General features: G+C 50.9%; 1 protein-coding gene across 26 annotated transcripts in view; it reads right to left on the bottom strand.

The window, feature by feature from the left end:
- Positions 1 to 21,771, bottom strand: part of TCOF1 (treacle ribosome biogenesis factor 1) — a 38,362-nt gene extending 16,591 nt beyond the window's left edge. For 20 of the 26 annotated variants that reach the window (XR_012489839.1, XR_012489840.1, XM_074313758.1 and 17 more), the window contains exons 1-17: positions 21,566 to 21,771; positions 19,144 to 19,199; positions 16,222 to 16,361; positions 12,915 to 12,988; positions 12,032 to 12,200; positions 11,360 to 11,433; positions 9,240 to 9,470; positions 7,470 to 7,679; positions 7,071 to 7,280; positions 6,660 to 6,881; positions 6,321 to 6,524; positions 5,999 to 6,181; positions 5,581 to 5,832; positions 5,332 to 5,490; positions 1,069 to 1,203; positions 713 to 874; positions 370 to 576 (exon numbers count right to left, since the gene is read on the bottom strand). Coding sequence is in view for 24 of the 26 variants with exons in the window: in XM_074313758.1 (XP_074169859.1) it covers positions 370 to 576; positions 713 to 874; positions 1,069 to 1,203; positions 5,332 to 5,490; positions 5,581 to 5,832; positions 5,999 to 6,181; positions 6,321 to 6,524; positions 6,660 to 6,881; positions 7,071 to 7,280; positions 7,470 to 7,679; positions 9,240 to 9,470; positions 11,360 to 11,433; positions 12,032 to 12,200; positions 12,915 to 12,988; positions 16,222 to 16,361; positions 19,144 to 19,199; positions 21,566 to 21,673 (2,796 nt within the window). In the remaining 2 variants the exon portion in view is untranslated. The remainder of the gene's footprint in view (positions 1 to 369; positions 577 to 712; positions 875 to 1,068; positions 1,204 to 5,331; positions 5,491 to 5,580; positions 5,833 to 5,998; positions 6,182 to 6,320; positions 6,525 to 6,659; positions 6,882 to 7,070; positions 7,281 to 7,469; positions 7,680 to 9,239; positions 9,471 to 11,359; positions 11,434 to 12,031; positions 12,201 to 12,914; positions 12,989 to 16,221; positions 16,362 to 19,143; positions 19,200 to 21,565) is intronic. The other 6 variants (XM_074313778.1, XM_074313779.1, XM_074313773.1 and 3 more) reach the window with 5 other exon arrangements.
- Positions 21,772 to 22,768: the final 997 nt, after the last annotated feature.

The raw sequence follows: 22,768 nt of genomic DNA, 5'->3' as shown, positions 1-22,768 counted from the left end.
ATGTGACTTCCTCTGGTTCCCCAGGGCTTTGTGGTACCTACACCATCATCCAAGCCTCCCCGTGACTCTGACATATTTTAGGCCCCACATGCCTTGGCGGGAGTCTCTAGCTTAGCCTTCCATGGGACTGGTACGTCCACTCAAGCTGTGGAGGCCTTGGCAGATATGGGAGTGCTTAGGACACCTTCCATCAGGGAGGCCTTGGTTTGGGGTTTTCTACAGCAGGTTTCACTGAAGGATTGCGGAAGGCATCCTGGAGCCAGAGCCATCATCTGGTCTTCCTTCCCCACCTGGTTCTGAGCCCAAGTTCTGACTGAGGGATGGGTGGCGGTGCCCTGGCACTGTAGCCGCTTCCTCGTTTAGTCTCACCTGGGCGGGGGTCACAGCTCCTGGTGTCTCCCCCTCACTGTCCGACTCTTCCTCGCTGCTGCTCTCTGAGCCCTTCTTCTGCTTCTTAGCCTGGGCGGCTTTGGTTCCTGTCTTTTGTGGGGTTGCAGGGGCAGCCCCTTTCCTGGGGGACCCCTTTGTGGGGGCTGAGGCAGTTCTGACCTGCGTGGTCTTCCCTGAGGGCTTTGCCTGGGGCGACAGAAACAGAATCAGGGAAGAGAAAGCAGAGACACAGGAGCTGGATGGGCATTCGCAGCTGTGCTGTGGGCGGCTCCTGGCACAGACGGGAACCACACAGCTGCTCTCCACCCTCCCTGAGACTCACCTGAGCAGGTGCCTCCCCCTCACTGTCCGACTCCTCCTCACTGCTCTCTGAGTCCTCCTCGACTGGCTCCGGCTGGGCCTGGGCCTTCCCCACAGCTGGCACAGGCACCTGACCCCTCACGGAGAGAGCACTGCTCTGGGGGTTTCTCGCCGATGGCTTTACCTGAATTACAAGGAGGTAACAATATTGAGGAAGGAAGTAGACAGCACGGTTCTTTCTAGGTTAAACCCCACTCATGGCGTGATGGTGGTGAGGGCACTCCTGCCTGTGTAGGGCCCCGTCCAGGCTCGGGCCACTGCTTGGTCTTCCTCTCAACCACACCCCTGGCACTTCCTGTGACTTATGGTCCCACTTGCCTTGGCTGGGGACCCCTGTTTGGCTTGAGCAGCTGCAGTGACCACTTTCCCGGTAGCTGATGCTGCTTTGGCTGAAGCCACTCTAGTGGGAGCTGGGTTGACTTTGGTCTGAGGGGTTTTCACCGAGGCCTTCACCTGGAAGGAGAAAGGGAATTATAGAAGGGAGAAGGTGAGATGCAGTACAGCAGTCAGCCAAGAATGCTGATTCTGGAATCAGATGCCTGAATTTGGATTCTGGCGCCTCCATTTAATAGCTGTGTGAAGCTGGGCAAACCATTTGACCTCACTGGGCTTCAGTTTCCTCTTCTGTAAAATAGGGATAAGACTAAGGCCCACCCACAGGGTTATTGTGAGGATTAAGTGAGAGATTCACACTGTTTAACATAGTTTCTGGTACATAATAGCACTCAAACTCATTATTGTGAGCACTTTTCTTAGTGTTAGCTAAGCATAAGACTACCCAGAGCAAAGGTGTTTTCCAGGCTCCCTTTCAGCTAGGTGGCCATATGATTGAGTTCCAGCTAATGGAATGTAAGTCCAGTACACATTCGACTTTCTGACACATGTAGGAAATGTGTCTTCTTCCTCCTAGCTGGCTGGAATGCTGAGGTAATAGCTGGAGCTTAAGCAGCCGTCTATGAGGTGGGAGCCAGGTACTGAAGATGGCAGAACAAGATAGAAAACCATTGTTGTTTGAGTTTTTCTTCAGCTTAACCTAAACTGATATCCAGGGAATTCCCAAAATGCCTGTCAGGGTCCCCAGCAAATACAGACCTAGAGGGATGAGTGCAGTGAAGAGTGAAATCTTTGACAGGAACATGAAAGCAAGCCCTGCTAATGTGAATCAGAATGAGGATTTCGGCAGCATGTCAAGGCCCCTGCCTCCGTCAGAGATGTCATTTGATCAGTGCCAGAAGAAATCCCCCACATTCCAGATTCCCTCTTCCACATGAGAACAAATGAAATTGAGAGTCAGGACTTAAAGAAAGAAAATCCCTTAAAGCCTAGACCATGTATGACTTAAGGCCAAGATGCTCATCAGTACAGCACTCAGGTCATCCAGAGCTGAGTAATGTCTTTTCTGTAGAAAAAAGACACTAAGACGAACCTGACCTAACAACGTGCCATAAATGTAAAAGGACTGAAATCATATAAAATATGTTCTCCAGCCATTAACAGGATTAGAATAGAAACCAACAACAGAAAGAAATGCCCCAATCCCAGATATTTGGAAATTACCGACTTCTAAACCCACAGTTCAAAGAATAAAAATAAAAACAACATTTCAAATTTCATGGGATGAAGTTAATGCAGTCCTTAGAGGGAAATTGATAGCTTTACATACTTATATTAGAGTTAAAATCAAAAATTTAAATCTCCCCTTAAGAAGCTAGAAAAGGAGCAAATCAAACCCAAAGTAAAGGAAGGAATAATAAAGATCTGAGTGGAAATTAATGAAATAAAAAGAGGAAAATGATAGAGAAAACTCAATGAAATCAAAGTTGTTTCCTTGAAAAACACCACAAAATTGATAAGTCTTTAGCTAGACTGACCAAGAACTAGGACAAGACACAAATTACCAAAAATTACGAAAGAAAGCAGGACATCACTATAGACTACAGAAATTAAAAGGATTATAAAGGAATATTATGAATGGATTGTCCCAACAAAATTGACAACTGAGATGAAAACATGAATTTCTAGAAAGGCACAAATTACTAACTATGCACAAAGTTATTAAAAGGCATAAAATATAAACTGACTCAAGAAGGAAAAAAAAATTTGAATAGACCAATATCGATTAAAGAAATTGATTTAATGATAATAACTATGTATAGTGCCAGGTGGGTACTATACTAGTCAGCAGGATCACTTTCCAAATTATCTAAATATGTGACCACTATGCTGTACACCTGAAATTAATATAAAATAATATTGAAGGTCAAAATAAATAAATACGAAAAAGAAAAAAAAGAAAGAAATTGATTTAGTAATTAACTCCCCCCACCCCAAAAAAGCCCAGGCCTAGATGGCTTCACTGGTAAATTCTATTAAAAAAGAAATAGTACTAATCCAACACAAACTCTTTCAGAAAACAGAGGAAAGAATACTATCCAACTCATTTTATGAGGCCAGTATCACCCTGACACTAAAGCCAGGCAAAGACAGCACAAGAAAACTACAGACCAATTATTTCTATGAACAAAGATACAAAAATCCTTAACACATGATAAGCAAACCAAATCCAGCAACAAATTAAAAAGGTGCATGTATACACCACCGCCAAGTGGGATTTATCTCAAGGTTGACTTAATAAATGAAAATCAACTAATGTAACATGTAAGTAGAACAAAGGAAAAAAAAGCATAAGGTCACTACAATAGAGAAAATCGTTTGACAAAAATCCAACTCCATCTCACAAGAACTCTCAACAAACCAGGAATAGAAGGAAACTTTCTCAACCTGATAAAGGGCATCTATGAAGACATCATACTCAACAGTGTTAAGACTAAATGCTTTACCACTAAGATTAGAAATAAGGTAAGGGTGTCTGCTCTCACCACTACTATTCAACACTGTACTAGAGGTTATAGTCAGTGCAATAGGCAAGAAAAAGAAAAAGACATCTAGATCACAAAGGAAAAAGCAAAACTGTCCTTTTCTGCAGACAACATGACTATATATATTTTCTACAAAAGCCACTAGAAATGATAACCAAGTACAACAATGCCACAGGATACCAGCCCTGCCTGTTTTAGCAAGAGGCTCTTCAGACCTCTTGAAGCGAGGAAAGGTTCCATCTTCTAACAGGGCATCAGGCTAGAAGGCTAAGCCCCTAGAGAGGGGTTAGCTGCTCTATTCTTCACTGTGAGAGAAAGTCAGGCCCCAAACCATAACCATTTCTGCAGCTGGAAGTTTTGGCCAAGATGCAGCAGAAGGAAGTGGGAAAAGCAAAAGGCTTTTGAGGCAGGCACTCTGGGACACAGGCCCAGCTCTGACCCTCACTGGTGGCTGAGCTGAAGCAAGTCACCAAACAACTCCTCTAAATTCCAATTTATTCTTCCAGAAACCAAGGCAAATGAACACCCATCTCGTGGTACAGGTGAGAGGCTCAAATGGGAAGACAAATATTTAAGCGATCAGCACAATGAAACTTTTAAAGTATTGCTCTGGAATGTGCCTACAGCTTGGAAAAAAGGGGACAGGAGCCTGTTGGGCTGGGATTCTGAAAGGGCCCATGCAGTTTTAAACCTCAGTAGAAGAATCATGGGACCTTGGGTCCCACAAGGTAATAGAGGGGGACCAAAAAACCCCATAGAAATGTGTGCTCTGGTACAGGGAAAAAAGAAATGACTAATTTCTAGATCAGTTATTGAAAAAAAAAAAAGTGACAATTAATAACAATAAACGGTGGGTGGGTGAGTGCAGGGAATGAGCTACCTTCCCTTCTCCCAGTTCTTCCAGGCTTGGTGCTGTGGCACAGCAGCCTGGCCCACCTCAGGGAAGATGCGACAACTTGCTGTGTGCAGGCCCCTTGCTCGGTGTGGCAGGTGAGATCTTGTTAAATACGTCAACCCTATGAGGGTTGATTTTCAATTTACAGAAGAGTTAACAGGCCATGATGGATGACATCACTTTTTAGGGACTCGAACACAGGCAGTCTGGCTCCAAACCCCCTGCAGTTTGCCCCCACCACACTGTCTCCCCGGTGATCCCACTGGAATGCTGTGCTTGGGGCAATTCACCCAAGCCAGGCACTCTTCCACCCCCTGGCCTTTGCATGGGCTGGGGTTTCTCAGCCTGGAACAGTCCATGTCACCTGGCCAACTTTTTCAGCCCAGTTTACATGTCACTTCTTCTAAGAGGTCTTCCCTTCTGAAAAACCCCTAGATGTTGTCACTGGCCATGCTCTGCTAGACCAGGTTCACACCCTCTATCTCAGCCCTATTCCCATGCTGGAATAATCCGTGTATATGTCCACACCCCACTTCTAGGCTGGGAAGTTCCTGAGGGCTAGGGCCACAGGAGCCCGACAGGAGAGCACCTGGCAGACGAGGTACTCAGCGGAGCCTATGGAAAGTACAAGGAATATCAGCGGGAGCTCAAAAGGCCATACGGGAGCCCCTGGAGCTCTGATGGGCAGGAAACAGAGTGAAAAGTGGGGAATGAGGCTGAGTGGAGCTGCCCCTGCGGCCAAGCCCATCCTCAGCCCTGTCCCAGGCACTGGGTGGGTGGGATGGGCCGGCTCTTCCTAGGCCTCACCTGTGTTGGGGCCGAGGCAGCCTCCTCACTGTCTGATTCCTCCTCGCTGCTCTCTGAGTCTTCGTGCGTCTCGCCTTTGACCTGGGCCATGGAAGGCCTTGCCTTCCCTTGTCCTGAGGGCGCCTTGGTGGGTGTGAGGCTTTTCCCCACAGACTTTGCCTAGGATGATAAGGAAGAGAGGTGTGTCACAGGTGCCTGAAGGACCACGTGGGGGCTGGCCCTGAGTCAGCCAAGCACACGTGGCCTCACCTGTCCCCGTGCAGCGGCAGGAGCTGCCTCCTCCTCACTCTCTGACTCCTCGCTGCTGGAAGAGCCCTCCCCTGGCCTCTGGGTGTCTCTGGTCAGAGCTGGGGATGATGTGCTGGCTGGTGAATTCGTTTTTCGTGCTTTCCAGGGGGCTGGAGTGTCTGCTCGCACTGGGGGGACCTTAGCAGATGCGGGAGTGGTGGGGGTGCCTTTCCTTGGGGAGGCTGTGGCCTTAGTTTTCATAGCCGGTTTTGCCTGAGAGGACACAGAAGTCAAAAGCTAGAGAAGGATCCTGCATTCAGAGCCCCCGTCTGTTCTAGGGTGAAACCCCACTACCGTCCTTCTCCATAGCTCCCTTTGGAGCTGACCAGTGGGGGCGGCTCAGGGTCAGACTATATAGCGGCCCCTCCTGGAGCCTTACCTGGGCTGGAGTCACGGCTGCGGATGCCTCTTCATCACTGTCTGACTCCTCACTGCTGCTCTCCAAGACTTCCTTGGACCTATCAACCGTGACCTGGGGGGCTGCAGGCCCTGCCTTCTGCAGGGGACCCTTGGTAGGACCTGAGGCAGATCTGACCTGGAGAACTTTCCCCGAGGACTTTGCCTGGAATGAGACACATGGGATTGATTGTGTGCAGAGACACCAGAGACAGAGAGGGCAAGCAGTCACAGTCTGCAGAGAGGGAGGGGGCTCCCAGCACTGAGGGGGATAGAAGAGCCTTATAGGTAGGCAGGGGCCGCACCTGGGCTGGGGCCACAGCTGCTGGGGGCCCCCCGTCGCTGTCTGAGTCCTCCTCGCTGCTGCTCTCTGAGTCCTCCTCCTGATGCCCCGCCTGGGTCAAAGCGGCTGCAGACCTTGCCTTCCCAGGGGCTGCTGCGACAGTGCCCTTCCCAGAGGCCACAGCTGAGGTGCTTCTGACCTGGGAGTTTTTTCCCAAGGGCTTCGCCTGGGAGTGAATAAGAAGAGGATCAGGGTAGGCGGCCCCAGGGGCAATGTGTGTGAGGCAAGACAGCAGGTGAGGACAGGCCCACAGGCAGCTTGGCAGGCAGGGCAGAGGCCGTGCAGTATACTCCAGCCTCACCTGAGGCGCGTTCGCGGTTACAGGCGCTGCAGCTGGTGCCTCGCCCTCACTGTCCGACTCCTCACTGCTGCTCTCCGAGTCCTCCTCCGGCTTCCCTGCCTTGGCCTGGACAGCTGCAGGCCCTGCCTTGCCAGGGGGTGCTGGGACGACCCCTTTCCTCGGGGACCCCTTGGCAGGGGCTGAGACTGCTTTGACCTGGGGGGGTTTCCCTGAGGACTTTGCCTAGAATGAGAGAGGCAAAATCAGGGGAGAGGCAGCTCAGAGTGTGGCTGTGAGGATGGAGAGGAGACCAGACAGGGCCAAGGGTACCACACACCGCAGTGCCAAGGGCTCTTGCTCAGCAGGAGAACAAGTCTTCAGAGGCCTTCTGGGAGGGGCATGGGCTGCATGGGCGCCCTCCCCAGGCCTCACCTGAAGTGGGGTTTGGGCAGCTGGTGCCTCGCCCTCACTGTCCGACTCCTCACTGCTGCTCTCCGAGTCCTCCTCCGGCTTCCCTGCCTTGGCCTGGACAGCTGCAGGCCCTGCCTTGCCAGGGGGTGCTGGGACGACCCCTTTCCTCGGGGACCCCTTGGCAGGGGCTGAGACTGCTTTGACCTGGGGGGGTTTCCCTGAGGACTTTGCCTAGAATGAGAGAGGCAAAATCAGGGGAGAGGCAGCTCAGAGTGTGGCTGTGAGGATGGAGAGGAGACCAGACAGGGCCAAGGGTACCACACACCGCAGTGCCAAGGGCTCTTGCTCAGCAGGAGAACAAGTCTTCAGAGGCCTTCTGGGAGGGACATGGGCTGCATGGGCGCCCTCCCCAGGCCTCACCTGAAGTGGGGTTTGGGCAGCTGGTGCCTCGCCCTCACTGTCCGACTCCTCACTGCTGCTCTCCGAGTCCTCCTCTGCCCTCCCTGCCTTGGCCTGGACAGCTGCAGGCCCTGCCTTGCCAGAGGGTGCCGGGGTGGCCCCCTTCCCAAGAGTCCCCTTGGCAGGACTTAAGGCAGGTCTGACCTGGACAAGCTTCTCTGAGGCCTTTACCTAGTAAAAGAGAAAGGACAATCTGTTCCCTTCCCCCAGGAAACCCTTTGGTGACACCTTAAGGATAAAGCCCAGGTCTTAGTGGGCGGTCTCTACACCCCGCTGCTTCTCTCCTCACTCACCTTGACTGGTGCTCTGACCTGGCCTATCGGCTCCACACTTTCCCTCCCGAGGCCTTCACACCTCATGCCCATTTCACCTGGGAGGAGGCCACCACTGCCTCATCCTCTGGGTCCCAGACACCAGTTCCCTGTGGCAGTTCTCCCTGACACTCCTGCCCTGCCCCCACGTTGCCCTGCACACAGGGTGTTACAGCCTGTCCCTGGCTAGGCTGCCCAATCAGCGAGAAAGCTCTGTAAGCATTAGCACAGTGCCTGGCCAACCCACTGCTGTACCGTCCTGCCACAGGCCCTGGTGCATATCTGACTGGGCTCAGGGGAGGGAGTATGCAATGACCCAGAGGGACTGAGGAATGGGAGGAGCCTGGCTGTGGTGAGTGGAGAGTCCGAAAGTGACGAAGGGACAGAGGGAGGCCCTCCCTGAGTTTTCGACACGTGGACAGCTGGAGGACCCCTGGGAAGCCTGTCTTGGTCTCATGGGGCAAGGTCCCCAGGGCCTGGGCCTCCTCCTCACTGACCCACTGACTCCTTGCTGTTGTCAGGCTCTGCTCATGGCCTCAGGCCTTTGGCACGGTGGCTACAGGCCTCGTCTTCCTTAGAAAGGTCACAGCTACTTGGCCCCATCACACTAGAAAATCAGCGGCTCTGATCACTTTCCTTCTATGAACCTTCCCAAGCAGAGGGTGCAGGCTGCTTCAGACAGCTTTACTCGGCTTGCACCTTTTCAAATTTTTGAACTAACATCTAGCAAAGTCAATCTGATTGAATGTCTCCCACTAACCAGACTGCCCCAGGTCTGGGTGTGGGGTGGGATCTCCGCGCTTAGACCTGATCTGGGTGGGCTCAGGGATGCCGAGGCCTTTTATCACCAGTCTGACCCATCCTTTTCCCTCTTTCCTCTGATTCCAACAGCTTTCCAGCCCCTCCAGATCTCCCTTGGGATATACCCAGAGCCTCGGGGGCTGCAGCCCTGGCCACCCGCCCAGGGGAAGGGGTCCCAGCAGATGGAAGGTAACCAAATTCCTGTTAGCTAACAAGCCACGATTTGGCCTGAGAAGTCAGAGGACCAGTCAATTAAAACTTCTCAAGTCCCTTCACAGCAGTACTAGCTGGGATGAGGACCGCAGCCCATTTACTAGATAGGGAAACTGAGGTAAAGGGGAGTTATTAACAGAGTGGGGAAGCAGCCTCACTTTCTGGGAAGCAGCCATTCAAGGCTGCTGCTGGAGCAGGAAGGCGATTTCCACAGGTGGCTGAAATATGCCCAGCTGCTCTTGCCATTCAAGTTTCACACCCTCTCCCCGAACTCCAAGGGGAGTCTTCTCTGGCAGAGGAGGTGCTCATTACACAGCTACTCCGCTAATCTCAGGGGGCCATGGGACAGCTCCAGGCTGCTGGGAACCCATAAGACCCCGAGGGCCAGCCCTCCCCTGCGCCTCACCTGGCCAAGCTTCCCTGCAGGGGCCTCCTCCTCACTCTCAGATTCCTCCTCGCTGCTCTCCGAGTCCTTTTCTGACTTCTTGGCCTTGTCAGCTGGGATCAGGGCACCTCCCCTGACTTGGGGTGTCACATTCCCTGCCTTCCCAGGGGCTGCAGCTGCCCTTTTCCCTGGAGACTCCTTGGCAGGGGCGGGCGAGGCTTTGACCTGTGGTGGTTTTACCGAGGGTTTCACCTGGAACAAGTGGATGGAATTAGGGAAGGAATAATCCTTACCCCAGGAGGGTGTAAGATGCTGCAAGGTTTATAAAGCCCTTTCCCGATGCCTTTGACTCTCAAACAACTGCCGGAGACAGACACTACCTTCACATCCATTTTACAGAAAAGCACAAGTGGCTCTAAGAGGTTAACTCACTCAAGACGGATAATAAGGTGAAGATCACCGACGGGAGCCCATGTCTGTGTGGCTTTGGGGGCAGAACTCTCGCCCACTTTGCTCCTCTGCCACCTGGCACAGAGAGGTAGCACCTCCATCAGGAAAGCCATCCTCTCCTGCCTCTTCAACTACAGTATCTGATCACGTGGCCGTCCCGAGGGCCAGGAGGCCAGGATCTCAACACCCGTCTTGCTGAGATACCCTGGGCACATTCCTTCCCTCTCTGGGCCCTTTCTTAGACTTCTAAAAGTCTGACGCTTCCAAGGCAAGTAGTCCCTACCTCAACCTCTTATCAGTTAGACCTCACCTGACCCTGGGTTTCTGGGGTAACCATCTCTTTAACTCAAAGTCTTCCTTACTGCTGCTGGAGCTCTGTGCTGGCCTTTGGCCCACTAAGGCCGCGTGTTTAACTGCTGGTTTCCCAAGGCGTCCTTATGGCTGGCTGTATCTAGGGCCCAAAGGCAGGGGACAGTATGTGGGGAGCACCTGCAGTCAGGCCTGGGGTAGACAGGGGTGAGGTATTGCTCTGGAATGTGTCTCCACCTTCGTGGGTTACTGGGTGAGGAAGGAGGAGAGGCGGGAAGTGCTCTGGGCACCAGATCAATCCATGCCTGAATCGTGCTTCTTCTCCCTCCCAACCTCTCCCCACTGGGCGCCCTGGCGCCTGCCACCAGCACCTCCTGCCGGCATATTCCAACAGTCCAACAGTCCGTCAAGGTCTCACCACTCATTCTGTCCTCCAATCCAGGCCACAGCCAATGAACTTCATGAAACATAAATCAGGCCATCTTATCTATGTGCCTGAAACCCTACAGCCGGAGAATAAAACCTAAACTCCTCCCCTCCCGATCACCTCCTTCAGGCAGTAGATCTGGCCCCTGGCTACCTCTGACCTTGTCTTACACCCCCCCCCCCCCCACATTCATGAATTATAGATCAACGTTCCTTAAAAGCACCAAACTCTTTGTCCCTGTCTCTGCCCATGCTGTCCCTTTGTCTACATCACTTCCTGTTAGTGCCCCTCAGGGCTCGCTTCCTTTGCCCTTCTCAGAAACCATCACCACTGTAGTTAAATTTCTGAGGGAACTTTCACTTCCCCACAGCGGCAGGAACCCCCCACCCAACTTGCTTACCACTGTACCTAAGGCCTGGCTCTTGGCAGATAAACAGCAAGAAACGACTCCCTGGTCACAGTTCAGAGAAGAGACAAGGCCACAGACAAAAACCTGCCCATCTCGGGCCAAATACCTAGGACGGGCATCTGCCAGTGGACCCAGAAACCCCTCAGCAGCCTCACCCCGTACCCCGACTGTACCACGGGACAGCCACCCTCCTGTCCCTGGGCCTTTGCACAGCAATTCCTACTTGAACACCCTTCCCCCTACATCCCTTTGTGGTGAAGCCCCTTGTGCCCCAAGACCCTGCCTGAGCGCCACCTCTCACAAGAAGCGTTCCTTTGCCTCACAGACAGGATGGCATCTCTGCCCTACCACCCTGGACACTTCTCACACCCAGAGTGCAAAGAGCAGCATCTGGCTCCTCTCCCCTCTCCAGGCCTCAGCCTTCCCAGCTCCCGGTCACCCTCAAGCACTTGCTGAACTGATCTGGTCCCACTGGTCTGTGAAGCCAGGCTCCTGGGAGGGTTAAAGGTTTGCAGAGAGCAACTCCTGAGGATGGATGGCAATTACCTCCACGTCTGTCTCATCGCTCAAGCTGGAGGTGTCCTCACTGGAGCTGTCGACCTGGCCCGCCGATGCCACTCCTGAGGGATGAACAGGGAAGGCACTGAGGGCCACCCTTTCCAGACCCGCCTGCGCCCCCCACGCCGGCTAATCAGAGCCAGTGCTGGGCTCTTGAGCTGAGCTTCAGCTCGCTTTCTTGAAGCACCACGGCTGAGGTGTGTACCACTAGTATCTGTACATTCCGGCACACCCATGAGGCCCTGGGAGGACTAGAATAGGTCCTAACACACATGCACCAGCACCTGATAGCTTAGAAAATCTCCTTCCACCATCACACACGGAAGGCAGGGCAAATGCCTATTGTACATGAAAAACGGAGGCTAAGCCAGACCTCTGAGGTTAGTCTCTAAGCCTGAGGTGGGCCTTGTATAAACCTGAGGGCAATAAACAGAAGACGCTTCACCACCACCCCGGGTGCTCAACTCCCTCGGCAAAGCCTGATGCATCCCTGCATCTGATATGCCCTCGTGGAGGAGATGGGAAAATGGCCTGAGGTGGGGGGGGGCCTCACTGTCAGAGACGAGCACAAGCTTCTGAATTCCAGAACGTCCTAGAGCTTGACAAAGCAGTACCCAGGCCTGCCCCCACCACCCTGCCCTTACTCAGGGGGCTTCTCACCAGGCTTGACAGTGGTTCCAAGGGCCGGGACGCTGCCCTCCTCAGTTTCTGAGACCACGATGGTATTTGCTGAGGGCCCTGCTGACTTGGCTGACTTCCCGGGGGGGACGTGGGCCACTGCCTTCCCAGAGGCAGGGTGTGGTATGGAGTTCACTGTCTTGCTCTTTGCCTACAGGAAACAAGTGACCCACACTTGGGTATGGCCCGGTGAACTGAGAAAACAGACCACATCTGAACCCAGCTTTCCACTTCCTAGCTGTGTGAGATTGGGCAAATTACCTCCCTAGGTCTCTGTTCTTTATCTTTCAAGTGAGGCCAAACATGGTGCCCCCCTGACCAGGACAGTGACATGCTAAGGGTAAGCAGCATTATCACCATTACTCCATTATTTGGTTTACATGGTTGCTTATGCTGCAGGCAATTTCAGGGACACAATTCTTTACATGTCTGTAACACTGCTTTAGGAATTACCAGAAAATGATCCTCTCCTTTCTAACTCATTTCCAGTCTAGAAAATGCTTTTAGAGCTTGCAGAACCACAAGTGTCTTCTTCACTATGGTGTCTCACTGCTTCACAGTGCCCGGAACGTAACTATTGGCACAGATTTGCCGAGTCAACTGGCGAAGAGAAGCCATCTGTTCCAGGTGCATAAGGTACCCAACGGCCCATGGCAGTAGGCATCACCCCATCTTACAGAAAAGGACACTGAGGCCCAGAGAGGTGAAGGGACTCATCCAAATCACACAGCTGGTGACTAAGGCTGAGCTGTGAATCCAGGTTGAGCAATTATGCATAACCTTATCCTTCTCTGACACAGGGGACTGTCCCCTACGGAGCACTTCAACTCCCATGGGTAATAGCTTGGAACACGGTCCCACTCACCTTGGCTTTTTCTTTCATGTTGGATGGCAGTACTGCCCCCACGACTGAGGAATTGGTAGATGCTAGTCTTGGGGCTGCAAGACACAAACACCCGCTGGATGAACCAGGTGAGCTTTTTCTCACCTAAGAACAGCAAACAGGTTCCAGCTCACCTAACAATTCAATTGGTGAGGCTGTCTAGTTCTGGATAAGGATCTGGGGCTGAGCCCAGACTTGTGGGAAAGAGCACTGTGGTGCATTAGCCACGTCCACTAGGACAGGGAAGGAGGGAGAGGTGCAACACGAAATCTCCACGTCTGCATCCCTGATGGAGGCGCAACTCCCTGGTAGCATGAGACCCTGGAGCCCCCAGAGGAAAAGGATTGGCACATGGTCCTGCCGCATGCCACCACAAAGGCACTGCACAACTCCAGGCGGTGCCATTCCCATAGGCAACCGCGGAGCCCTGACAGTCGCTCAGCAAGACAGGGGCAGTGGTCAGCCCACCAGCCCCAGGTTCGCAGAGAAAGCTGCTCGGAATTTAAATGGTTTCTTAGTGGGGAGGTAGCTGAACCATGAGACTGGGGACCCGGTTACATGGTGAGATTTCTAGATTCTTGGTGCTTTTACATCCCTTCAATCTCAGATAGGAAAAGATTTCTAAGATATGCTGTGAAATAAAAAGGATGGTTAAGATGAATGGCATGATATAATTATTTTCCTGGCATTTAACTCCATCTCTTTTTTTAATTGGGGAAAATTTTAAGCACATTCCTAAGTAGAGAGGAAGTATACTGAACCACCCAGCTCTAAACATTATCAACTTGGGGCCAATTTTATTTCAGCTATTCTCTCACTCGCCCTTCCCCATTGAGTATTATGAAGAAAACGCCAGACATCATGTTGCCCACATTTCAGTATGTTTCTCTCAATGAGGACTCTTTTAAAAAGAATTATGATTGCATTATCAGCTTTAAAAATTCGTTAATACCAAGTAGCCAGTAAGAAATTCTATATTTCTTTTAAATAGTATATAGATATGTATGAGGCGTGATCAAAAAATACTGTGAATGTTTAAATTTTAAAAAATTTATTACAGTAAAAGACACATTGCCATTAATCCCCCTCAAAATACTCCCCACTTGCTTTGAACAAACTTATCCCATCATTCTTGCCACTTTCTGAAGCAGTTCTGGAAGTCCTCTTTCGTGAGTGTCTTTAGTTGTGCTGTCGTAGCTGCCTCAATGTCCTGAATCGATTCAAAATGTTTAACTTCCATGGTCATTTTGACTTTGGGGAAGAGCCAGAAGTCACATGGTGCCAGATCCAGTGAATAAGGAAGATGAGGACACACAGTAATGTTGACAGAAATTGCCATATACCAGAAGTGATGTGCGACACAGAGCCTTTCCGTTGTGATAAAAAAATTACAGTGAATGCTGTTGCCAAGTACCACCCATTGGGAAGGCAGGGATTTTTCAATACGGGAAATGGCGTATTGAACGTACTTAGTAACAGGGTGACAAGTTTCAACTTGTTCGGTGAGTCAGTCAGGTGTGAGCTACTGTTGAGAGAAGGTGTTTTTTATTTTTTTTAATAAATTTTATTGGGGAATATTGGGGAACAGTGTGTTTCTCCAGGGCCCATCAGCTCCAAGTCGTCGTCCTTCAATCTAGTTGTGGAGGGCGCAGCTCAATCTTAGTTGCAGGGGGCACAGCCCACCATCCCATGTGGGAGTCAACTGGCAACCTTGTTGTTGAGAGCTCGTGCTCTCCACTGACAGCTCAGCTGCAGCTCATTGTCTTCAATCTAGTTGTGGAGGGTGCAGCTCACTGGCTCTTCTGGGAATCGAACTGGCAACCCTACTGTTCAGAGATTGCGCTCTAACCAACTGAGCCATCCGGTCACCCGAGAGAAGGTGTGTTTTAAAGTGTGCCATAAATCATCCTCCATCATGACAACACTCCGAGTCACACATCACTTTGGTACAGCAATTTCTGTCAAATAAAAACATTACAGTGTGTCCTCATTCACCTTATTCACTGGATATGGCACCGTGCGACTTCTGGCTCTTCCCCCAAGTTAAAATGATTGAGGACATTGAGGCAGCCATGAGAGCACAACTAAAAACATTCACGAAAGAGGACTTCCAGAACTGCTTCAGAAAGTGGCAAGAACGATGGGATAAGTGTGTTCGAAGCGAGGGGGAATATTCTGAGGGGGATTAATGGCAATGTGTCTTTTACTGTAATAAAAACTTTTTTTTATTTAAACATTCACCATATTGTTTGATCACACCTTGTATGTATGCATGTATGGGCGGCTGTACAGGCAAAGGAGAAAGTTTTAAGGTTACCTACCAAGAGATACTTTTAGGGGATGAAAGAGGAGGAGGGTAAAAGAGGAAACCTCCCATTTTTCTTCTATGTTTCTGTATGGTTCAAAGTGAACGTATTTTGCATTTGTAATTTTAAGATTAAGATGCAGAATATATATTCAGTACGATTGCAAATGTTTTAAAAGCACCCTCAGGAAAAATAAATGGAAGAATAATTTGCCAAATTATAGGTGGCAAGAATATAGGTAATGTTTTCCTGCCTTTTTTAAAAAGTAATTCACATATATTCTATAATGAATACTCCCTAATATAGTCTATAGTTCTTTTAAAATCAGAAAATATATTTAAAAATTAAGACATTACTTCCTATGTAAGCAAAAACAATACAATACAGAGAAGAATGATGATTCCTCTGTGGAATTACAACTACTGTTGGTTAAAGCACAAATTTCCCTGAGAACTCGGGGAGAGTGGGTGTGAAGGCCTCACTGGGTCACCCCTATGGAACCAGAATGCCCAGGACAGCCTCCCAGACTAACGGGTACGCATCCAAAACGACAGGAAGATCAGCAACTCCACAGGCCACACAGAAGAGGTATCCACCAGGTGCCCTCTCTGAAATTGAGCAGTTCTGAAAATGTGGGCTTCTTTCCACCTTTATTATAATCACCAGAGGGCTTGTCTAAATGCAGCTCCTGGGCCCAAATTTGATTGTAAGAGCCTGTCTGGGATTTTGTTCATCGGATCCCCAGCAACTGGGGACACAATGTTTGCATGACAAAGGGCTCAAATAAATACTGAAATAGATATGTGGGCCCTTCTGATCTTCCCCCTAAAAGGTCCTGGTCTTCCTCGGGCTCAGTGAAGAAGCTGAAGGTGGGCTCCCCCTGGAACAATCCAATATCTAAAAGCCTGTTCCCAAAAGGGGCCGGGCCCTGGGCTGAGCCCCCACAAGCACCGAGGATGGGGCCCAACACGCAGGGCTCTTACCGGCTTTGACGGTTTCAGCCTTTGCCTCTTCCTCCTCCTCTGAGCTCTCCGAGGTGCTAATGGGATCTGACACACGGTTCTTCTTGGCCTGCAGCGCTGCATCTTCCTCTGCCTTCCGCTTCTGGCCAACTTCTGAGGTTCTACAGGACAAGGTGACTGGCTATACCAACCAGGTAACACGGACAACTCCAGGAGATTTGAAAAGCAAGACCTTCCCTCATCCTCCCACCCCTCCAAAGGAAATACGAATAGAGAGAGTTTAAACAGCTATTGAAGGCACAGTGTAGATACAATTCTGCATTTTCACTCATTTCATAGTGTTTTTATAATTGTCTAGTAAACTTCAAAATAATCAGGAATGGTCAGGAACATATAGTAAGAGTAGCCATAACAGTGGTATGTGCTGGCACTTGTAGGCACTTCACAGGGCCGTCCAGGCTTCTCCCTCCCCCAGAACTTCCGGCACCTTCCTGGAAGACCTGACCAGGTCCTTCTTCTCCTTCAGGCCTCAGCTCCAATATAGCTTCCTCAGAGAGGCCCTCCCTCGTCACTTCCTCCCCTAAGACATTCTCTGCCCTGTCATCCTGTTTCATTTTCTTCAGAATACTTTCTCTCTTGTTATTTTACTTACTTCCTGCCTGATGCCCCCACCACACAGTAAGGCCCCGGGCGTGGGGAGGGCTGGCGGGAACCTTTCCTAGCTCACTAAGGCATCCTTAGCACACAGCATATGTCTCAAAATGTGAATGATTGAGTGGCTTGCCCAGGGTCAAAGAGTTAAGTTGGGGGAATTAACAGGATAAGCACTCAGACGGCTGAGTCCCAGGAACTTTCAAGTGTCAGCTCCTTTGACCCCACCCTCCCGCTGCAAGAGTCACGCTGTCTATGCCCCATGTAGTCCAGCTGCGATAGACATTGCTCTGCCAGTTTGGGATGCGCTGCTCAGGTCCCTGGTTCCCAGGCAGGGTGCTTGTTGAGAAGCTCTTGCTAAAAACAGATTTCATTTATTACATGTATCAACTTCTTCTGCCTCTCTTTTCCCAGTAGAATGTAAGTTTCACAAGGGCAGGAATTTTTCTCTGGTTTGTTCCTAGTCCTATCAAGAACAGTCCTGGCTCCTAGTAGGTGTTCAATAAATACTGGGGGAGGGGAAATGCCCCCAACAGCCAGGTTTAGCACTTCATTCACTATTATTATCTTCACTTTACAGATGAAGACACAACTTGGGAGCCCAAGGTCAGCTAGTCACTAGGTTTGAATTTGTCAGGAACCACTAGGCTAGGCTGCCTCGGGTGGGTAGGAGGTTCTCGTCCCACTCATGAATGAGGGGACAGGGGCAGGGAAGGGCTTGTGATACAGCTTACTGAGGCGGTTCTCTGTGGAAGTGCTGTGAACAACACATGAGACACCTGAGCAAGTTGGAGAGGGTGAGGGCAAGCAAATGTGTGGTATGCCCTGTGCTCACTTTAGCAGCCGAGGAGATGCAAAGAACTGAGGGCTGACAGGGCTTTCAGACCTTAGTTCTCCACTAGAAGCTGGGATCCCATCCATACCATTCCTGCCTTTGCTTATGCACCTCACGACACGAAGCTCACCACTCCCACTGTAGGCTATCTCATTTTGGGATAGCTCTGATGACCAAGGGCTCAGAAGCTGAAAGCTGTGTTCCTAAAGCAGGTGCAGACAGATCCTCCCCGCAGTCTCCCAGGGCCCTAGAGAACACAGCACTCGTGTCTGCAGGGATGTACACAGTGTGGTCCCTGACCTGCCCCTCTGCCATCTCTTTTCCATCACGGACAACTCAGTATTCTCCATCATTCCTCATGGGCTATGACTACAGGTCCTTCACTGCCCTCGTTGGCTGTGGTCAGGCCAGTGCATGGAGAGAATACAATTATCCCCTCCTCCATTCTCAAACCATTCCTCTGTGGATACACACTTGGATTATTTCCTCTTCCTTGAAAACTATAAGTTCTACGTGTTTCACAGACATTTCACATTCAAACATGTCCTTGAAGTCTTTCCCTCCAAATCAGGCTCCCTTCCAGCTCCATGCGCAAGCCAGACACCTGGGAGTCGACCTGACTGCCTCTCCAAACCATCCACAGATCCTGGTTTTATCCCCGAATATTCCTGGGATCCACTTTCTGCCTCCTGTGATTCCTGTCCCCAGCCCCAGCCAATCTCACCAGGCTGCAGACCGATCTTACCACTCTGCTTCACCGTTCCATGGCTCTCACGGCTTTTGGGATAAAGATACAACTTCTCACCATGGACGATCAGGTCTTACCCGGGGTGGGCCCTGCCGACGGCCCAGCCTCATCTATAATGTGCCCACAGGCTATAGGCCTCAGCACCAGCAGTTTCCTCTGCCAGGAAACTTCTTCTTCTCCATACCTATCGCCTAGTTCATGCCCCCTCTCCCTGCAGCTGTCAAATCAAAGGTCACCTAAGGGAGGTTTCCCCTAAAACCCTAAATGATATTTCTGTGGTTTTGGCCTTCTTTCTATAATCCTTACTGCCATTATAATTTTACATTCCTTTGTGTCATTCTTTGATGCATGCCTACCTCCCTGATTCCAATGTCAACTCCAGGAAGGAAGGAACCATGTCTGTCTCACTCATGGTTAGAACCCCTGTGCTTAGAACAGGGCCTGACATTCATTAAGAGATTAATGTTTGTTGACTGAATAACAAATGCTGAGAAGCTTTTGTCCTTATTGTTATTTAACATTCATCATACCTCTCAATGTCCTCTCCCACTACCAGACACCCATACATGTGACCTGGCTTCTCGGGGGTGATGATGGTGTCCACAGTGGGCTCTGGGGACAGATCTTAGAGCAGATTAGTACCCTAGCTTATTCCAAGCTAATAGCTTGGGGTGTCCTTACTCTAACCCTTCAGCCCCATCAGACTTACTGTTGCCAGTGCGTATAGATGTCCAGAAGGGTTACAGGCTGAGTTGGGAAACTTTTCTGCAGAGAAATAAAAAGAAAGCAGCAATTAATCCCCGAGCACAGCAAGGGTCCTCCTTGGGCCCCTCTCTACAACCTCAAGACTTGCACAGATAAGTGGTTGAGAAGGAGGTTATTTTGCTTTGGGGAATATGTCTGCTTGACCCTGCCAGTACCACCCAAACCTGCCAGAGACAAGCAAGGCAAGTATTTCCAGTTAAAACCTTTTACGACAACATGTTTGTGAGAGGTGCCTTTGAGAGACTGGAGCTGGAATGTTCCAGGCTAGCATTTATCCAGCCCCCAGCCTCCCTGGCACTCTCCATGCTTGGAGGCCACAAGACGGGGCTTTTTCTACCCCTGACCTTTCAAAAGGCTTTTAAAGGACAGCTGGTCAATCTCCCCAGGACAGTATGAATCACAGCCCAGACACCTGAGGCATCCAGGTGGCATGACCGCAGTCCACTCACTCATCCAGTGGGAAGTGACTGGAAGGTTTCAGTCCCTTGGGAGAAGCAGAGGGAACCAGGTAGAACCCAGGCCTTTGGAGCCAAGGTCAGAGGGCCTATTGTCTCTGCAAATGTCAAGAACCCAGGTGTCAAGTGCCCCAAGGCGGTTTAGTGAGCAATGTGCAGCTAGGGCAGAGGGTGTTGGGGATCTGGGTAGGGTAGCCAAGAGGGTGCACACAGAATCTGGCAGAACTCCTCCGTTAACTGGCTGGGCTAATCTCCTCACCTCTTTAAACTTCAAGTTCCTTCTTTATGACATACCCACCTAGCAGGTAGCTATCAGGCCTGAATGACATAATCTAGTCATTGCTCAGCACGGTGAGCCAGAAACCCTGAGACTTCCAGTGCCAGTTTCACTCTGTTCCATCCTAGGCACACTGGTCTCCTAACTGTCCCTCAAGTGTGTCAGGCCACCCTGCCCTCATCAGGGCCTGCTATTCTTCCTGTCTGGAATGCTCTCCCCTGTTAACGACATGACTCACTCACTTTCTCCCTTCAGGTCTCTTCCTAAATGTCATCTTCTCAGTGGGGCTTCCTGACCACCCTACTTATAATTATTTTTATAGCTAGCACCTACCATCACCTAACACACTGTGTCATTAACTTTTTAAATATTTGTCACTTGTCTGCTCCTGCTTGAAGGTATGCTCCACCAGGGCAGGATACCTTTGCCTAGGCAAATGTCCTAATGAAGACAGGTACTGTCTTTTGTCCTCCTCAGCTGTTAAGGGATGTAAGTGGGGTAAGAAGGGCAATGGAGGTCCAGTGTGGGCATCTCTTAGGGCCCATTACCCTTTAGGCGCTCCAGGAGGCCCCGAGCAAGCAAGCATTAGGACTAGCGCTTCCACTACAGCCAAAGGGATATGACTAATCGGGTAATCACTTCACCAGCTTAAAACCCTCCAGGGGTTTACCGCTGGTCTTCAGATTAAAACCAAACTGCCTACAATTGGGATCCAGCCAGCACCCCCCATCCCCCCCAGGGACCTCTGTCACCCCTGTACTCCACATTTCAGCCACAATGGACATTCCCAGGGCCAACAGTACATAACAAGCTCTCTCCCACCACAGGGCATTTGCATTTCTGCCTGGAATATCCACCTCCCTTCTCTGATCTCAAATCAACATCCATTTCCTCAGGAAAGCAGTCCTGGATGTCCCTCACAAGGGCAATCTGCCGTCCCTGTCTCAGTACTCTATGCCTCTCATTCTTGCCACTTACTGTAGTGTTAAATGTACAGTGACTTCTGTGATTCTTTGATTTACGTCTATCTCTCCTATTAGATTTAGGTTGTAAACTCTAAAAGGGCTGGGGAACAGTGCTCACCATTTCATCACCAGCACCGAGCGCCAGATGAGGTTGTTTAAAGAATGAATGAAGAAGTGATTACACGAGTTCGAACCCCAAAGCTGTCCGACTCAGTACAGAACTACTAAGGGCTGGAGCTCCAGCTCATTTAAGGAGCCACAGACCTCTTCTCTTGGCACTCTCCTTCGCCCCCTGGGGCTGGTCGTAATCCACCCCTCAGACTCGCAGCTACAGTCTCGCCCCAGGGGGCCGCGCCGAGCCACGTGGCCCGGGAACCCAGGAAACTTTAAATCGCCGCTACCAGGAAGAGGGTGGAGGTACTGGACGCGGGAATTACAAAGTCCTGCGCGTGTGATCACACGTCCCTGCACGCCCACTGCACAGATGGGGAAACTGAGGCCCAGAGGGACTGGGAGCCACAGCGGGAGACAGGCTGCGGCTCCTTCGGCACCCCTGGTGGCCGGGGGATCCGGCTCTGGGCTTCCGCCAGGCCGCCAGGAGAGGGGGCGCGGGCCACACCTCTCCCAGATCTTGCACGCGGCCCTCGCACACGGCCTGCGCACGCTTACCTGACTGCTTTGCTCCTTCACTTCCCGCGCCGCACGCACAAAGCCCGCCTGCAGCAGATGCTGGTAGATCAGGGGAAGCAGTTCCCGCCGCTTCCTGGCCTCAGCCATGCCCACGACCTGCGGCCGGACCGCTCACCAGCACACCCCACGTCAGTCCACGCCGGCCACTTCCCTCGTGCCCTTAGACCTCACGAGCCCCACTTCCGGCTCCTCTTTCGCCCGGCCGCGTGGCACACCGGGAAATGTAGTCTAATCTTCTGGAGGGGTCCGGCCCCGGCGGGTGAAAGGGGCGGAGGCTCGGAGGGCAACGAGACCTCCTATTGGTGGGGGGCGTGTTTAGATCTGGACCCGCCCACTAGGCCGGCCTTGATCCCTAAGTATGACTCCCTCTTAAATCCTTCAGACTTGATCCTTGAAGGGATTGCTCTTCCATGTTAGCTCCCTGATGGCTGCTATGGAGTTTTATTCATCTCTGAACATCCTAATCTGCATCTCTTTCTAGACTTGAACTTCCAGTTACCAACTCATTTATTCATTTCACACTTTTTCAGGACTCATGAACCAGAAACTACTTGTCATTATCATTCATTCACTGAACAAATTGTTATTGAGCACGATACCTTGAGCTAGCGCGTGGCTAGTAGGATGGGGGGATAAAAAGACAAATAAGCCATGGCGGCTGCCCTCAAAACTCACAGGGACAAGAGACTTGGTAACCAAGCAACTATGATTCAATCCCTTATGTGCACTGTCGGGGAAAGGCAGAGCCTATGGGAGCAGGGACCAGGGGCACCTAACCCCAAAAAGACATCTAAGACGAGGCTTAAATTTGGAGTAGGAATTTCTGGGAGCAGAGGACAGAACTGGCATCCCAGGCAGAGGGCACTACCTGAGAATAGACAGGAGAAGCCGTAGATAAGTTGGTATAGGTTGGTAAACCCGAACATAGAACCCAATCTGTGCTGTTGGGCTGTAGAGTTGGTGGAGGGAGAGGGAACAAGTGAGGATGCAAGGGGATGGAGAAATAAACAGGGCCTACAGCACCCCCTTACCCCCCGGCCCCCCAGCAGAGTTTGCACTTTACTCCAAAAGCAATAGATAGACAGTCTCTGACCAGCGTTATGCAGGAGGGTGGCCTGTGTTTGTGTTTTTAAAAAATTGCTATGACCCAAGTGTGGAGGATGGATTTGCAGAGAAAAAAAG

Source organism: Rhinolophus sinicus, linkage group LG10 (genome assembly GCF_036562045.2).
Source record: "Rhinolophus sinicus isolate RSC01 linkage group LG10, ASM3656204v1, whole genome shotgun sequence".
NCBI lineage: Eukaryota > Metazoa > Chordata > Mammalia > Chiroptera > Rhinolophidae > Rhinolophus > Rhinolophus sinicus.
The sequence above is the reverse complement of the archived record's forward strand: the minus strand, read 5'-3'. Positions and strand labels throughout refer to the sequence as shown.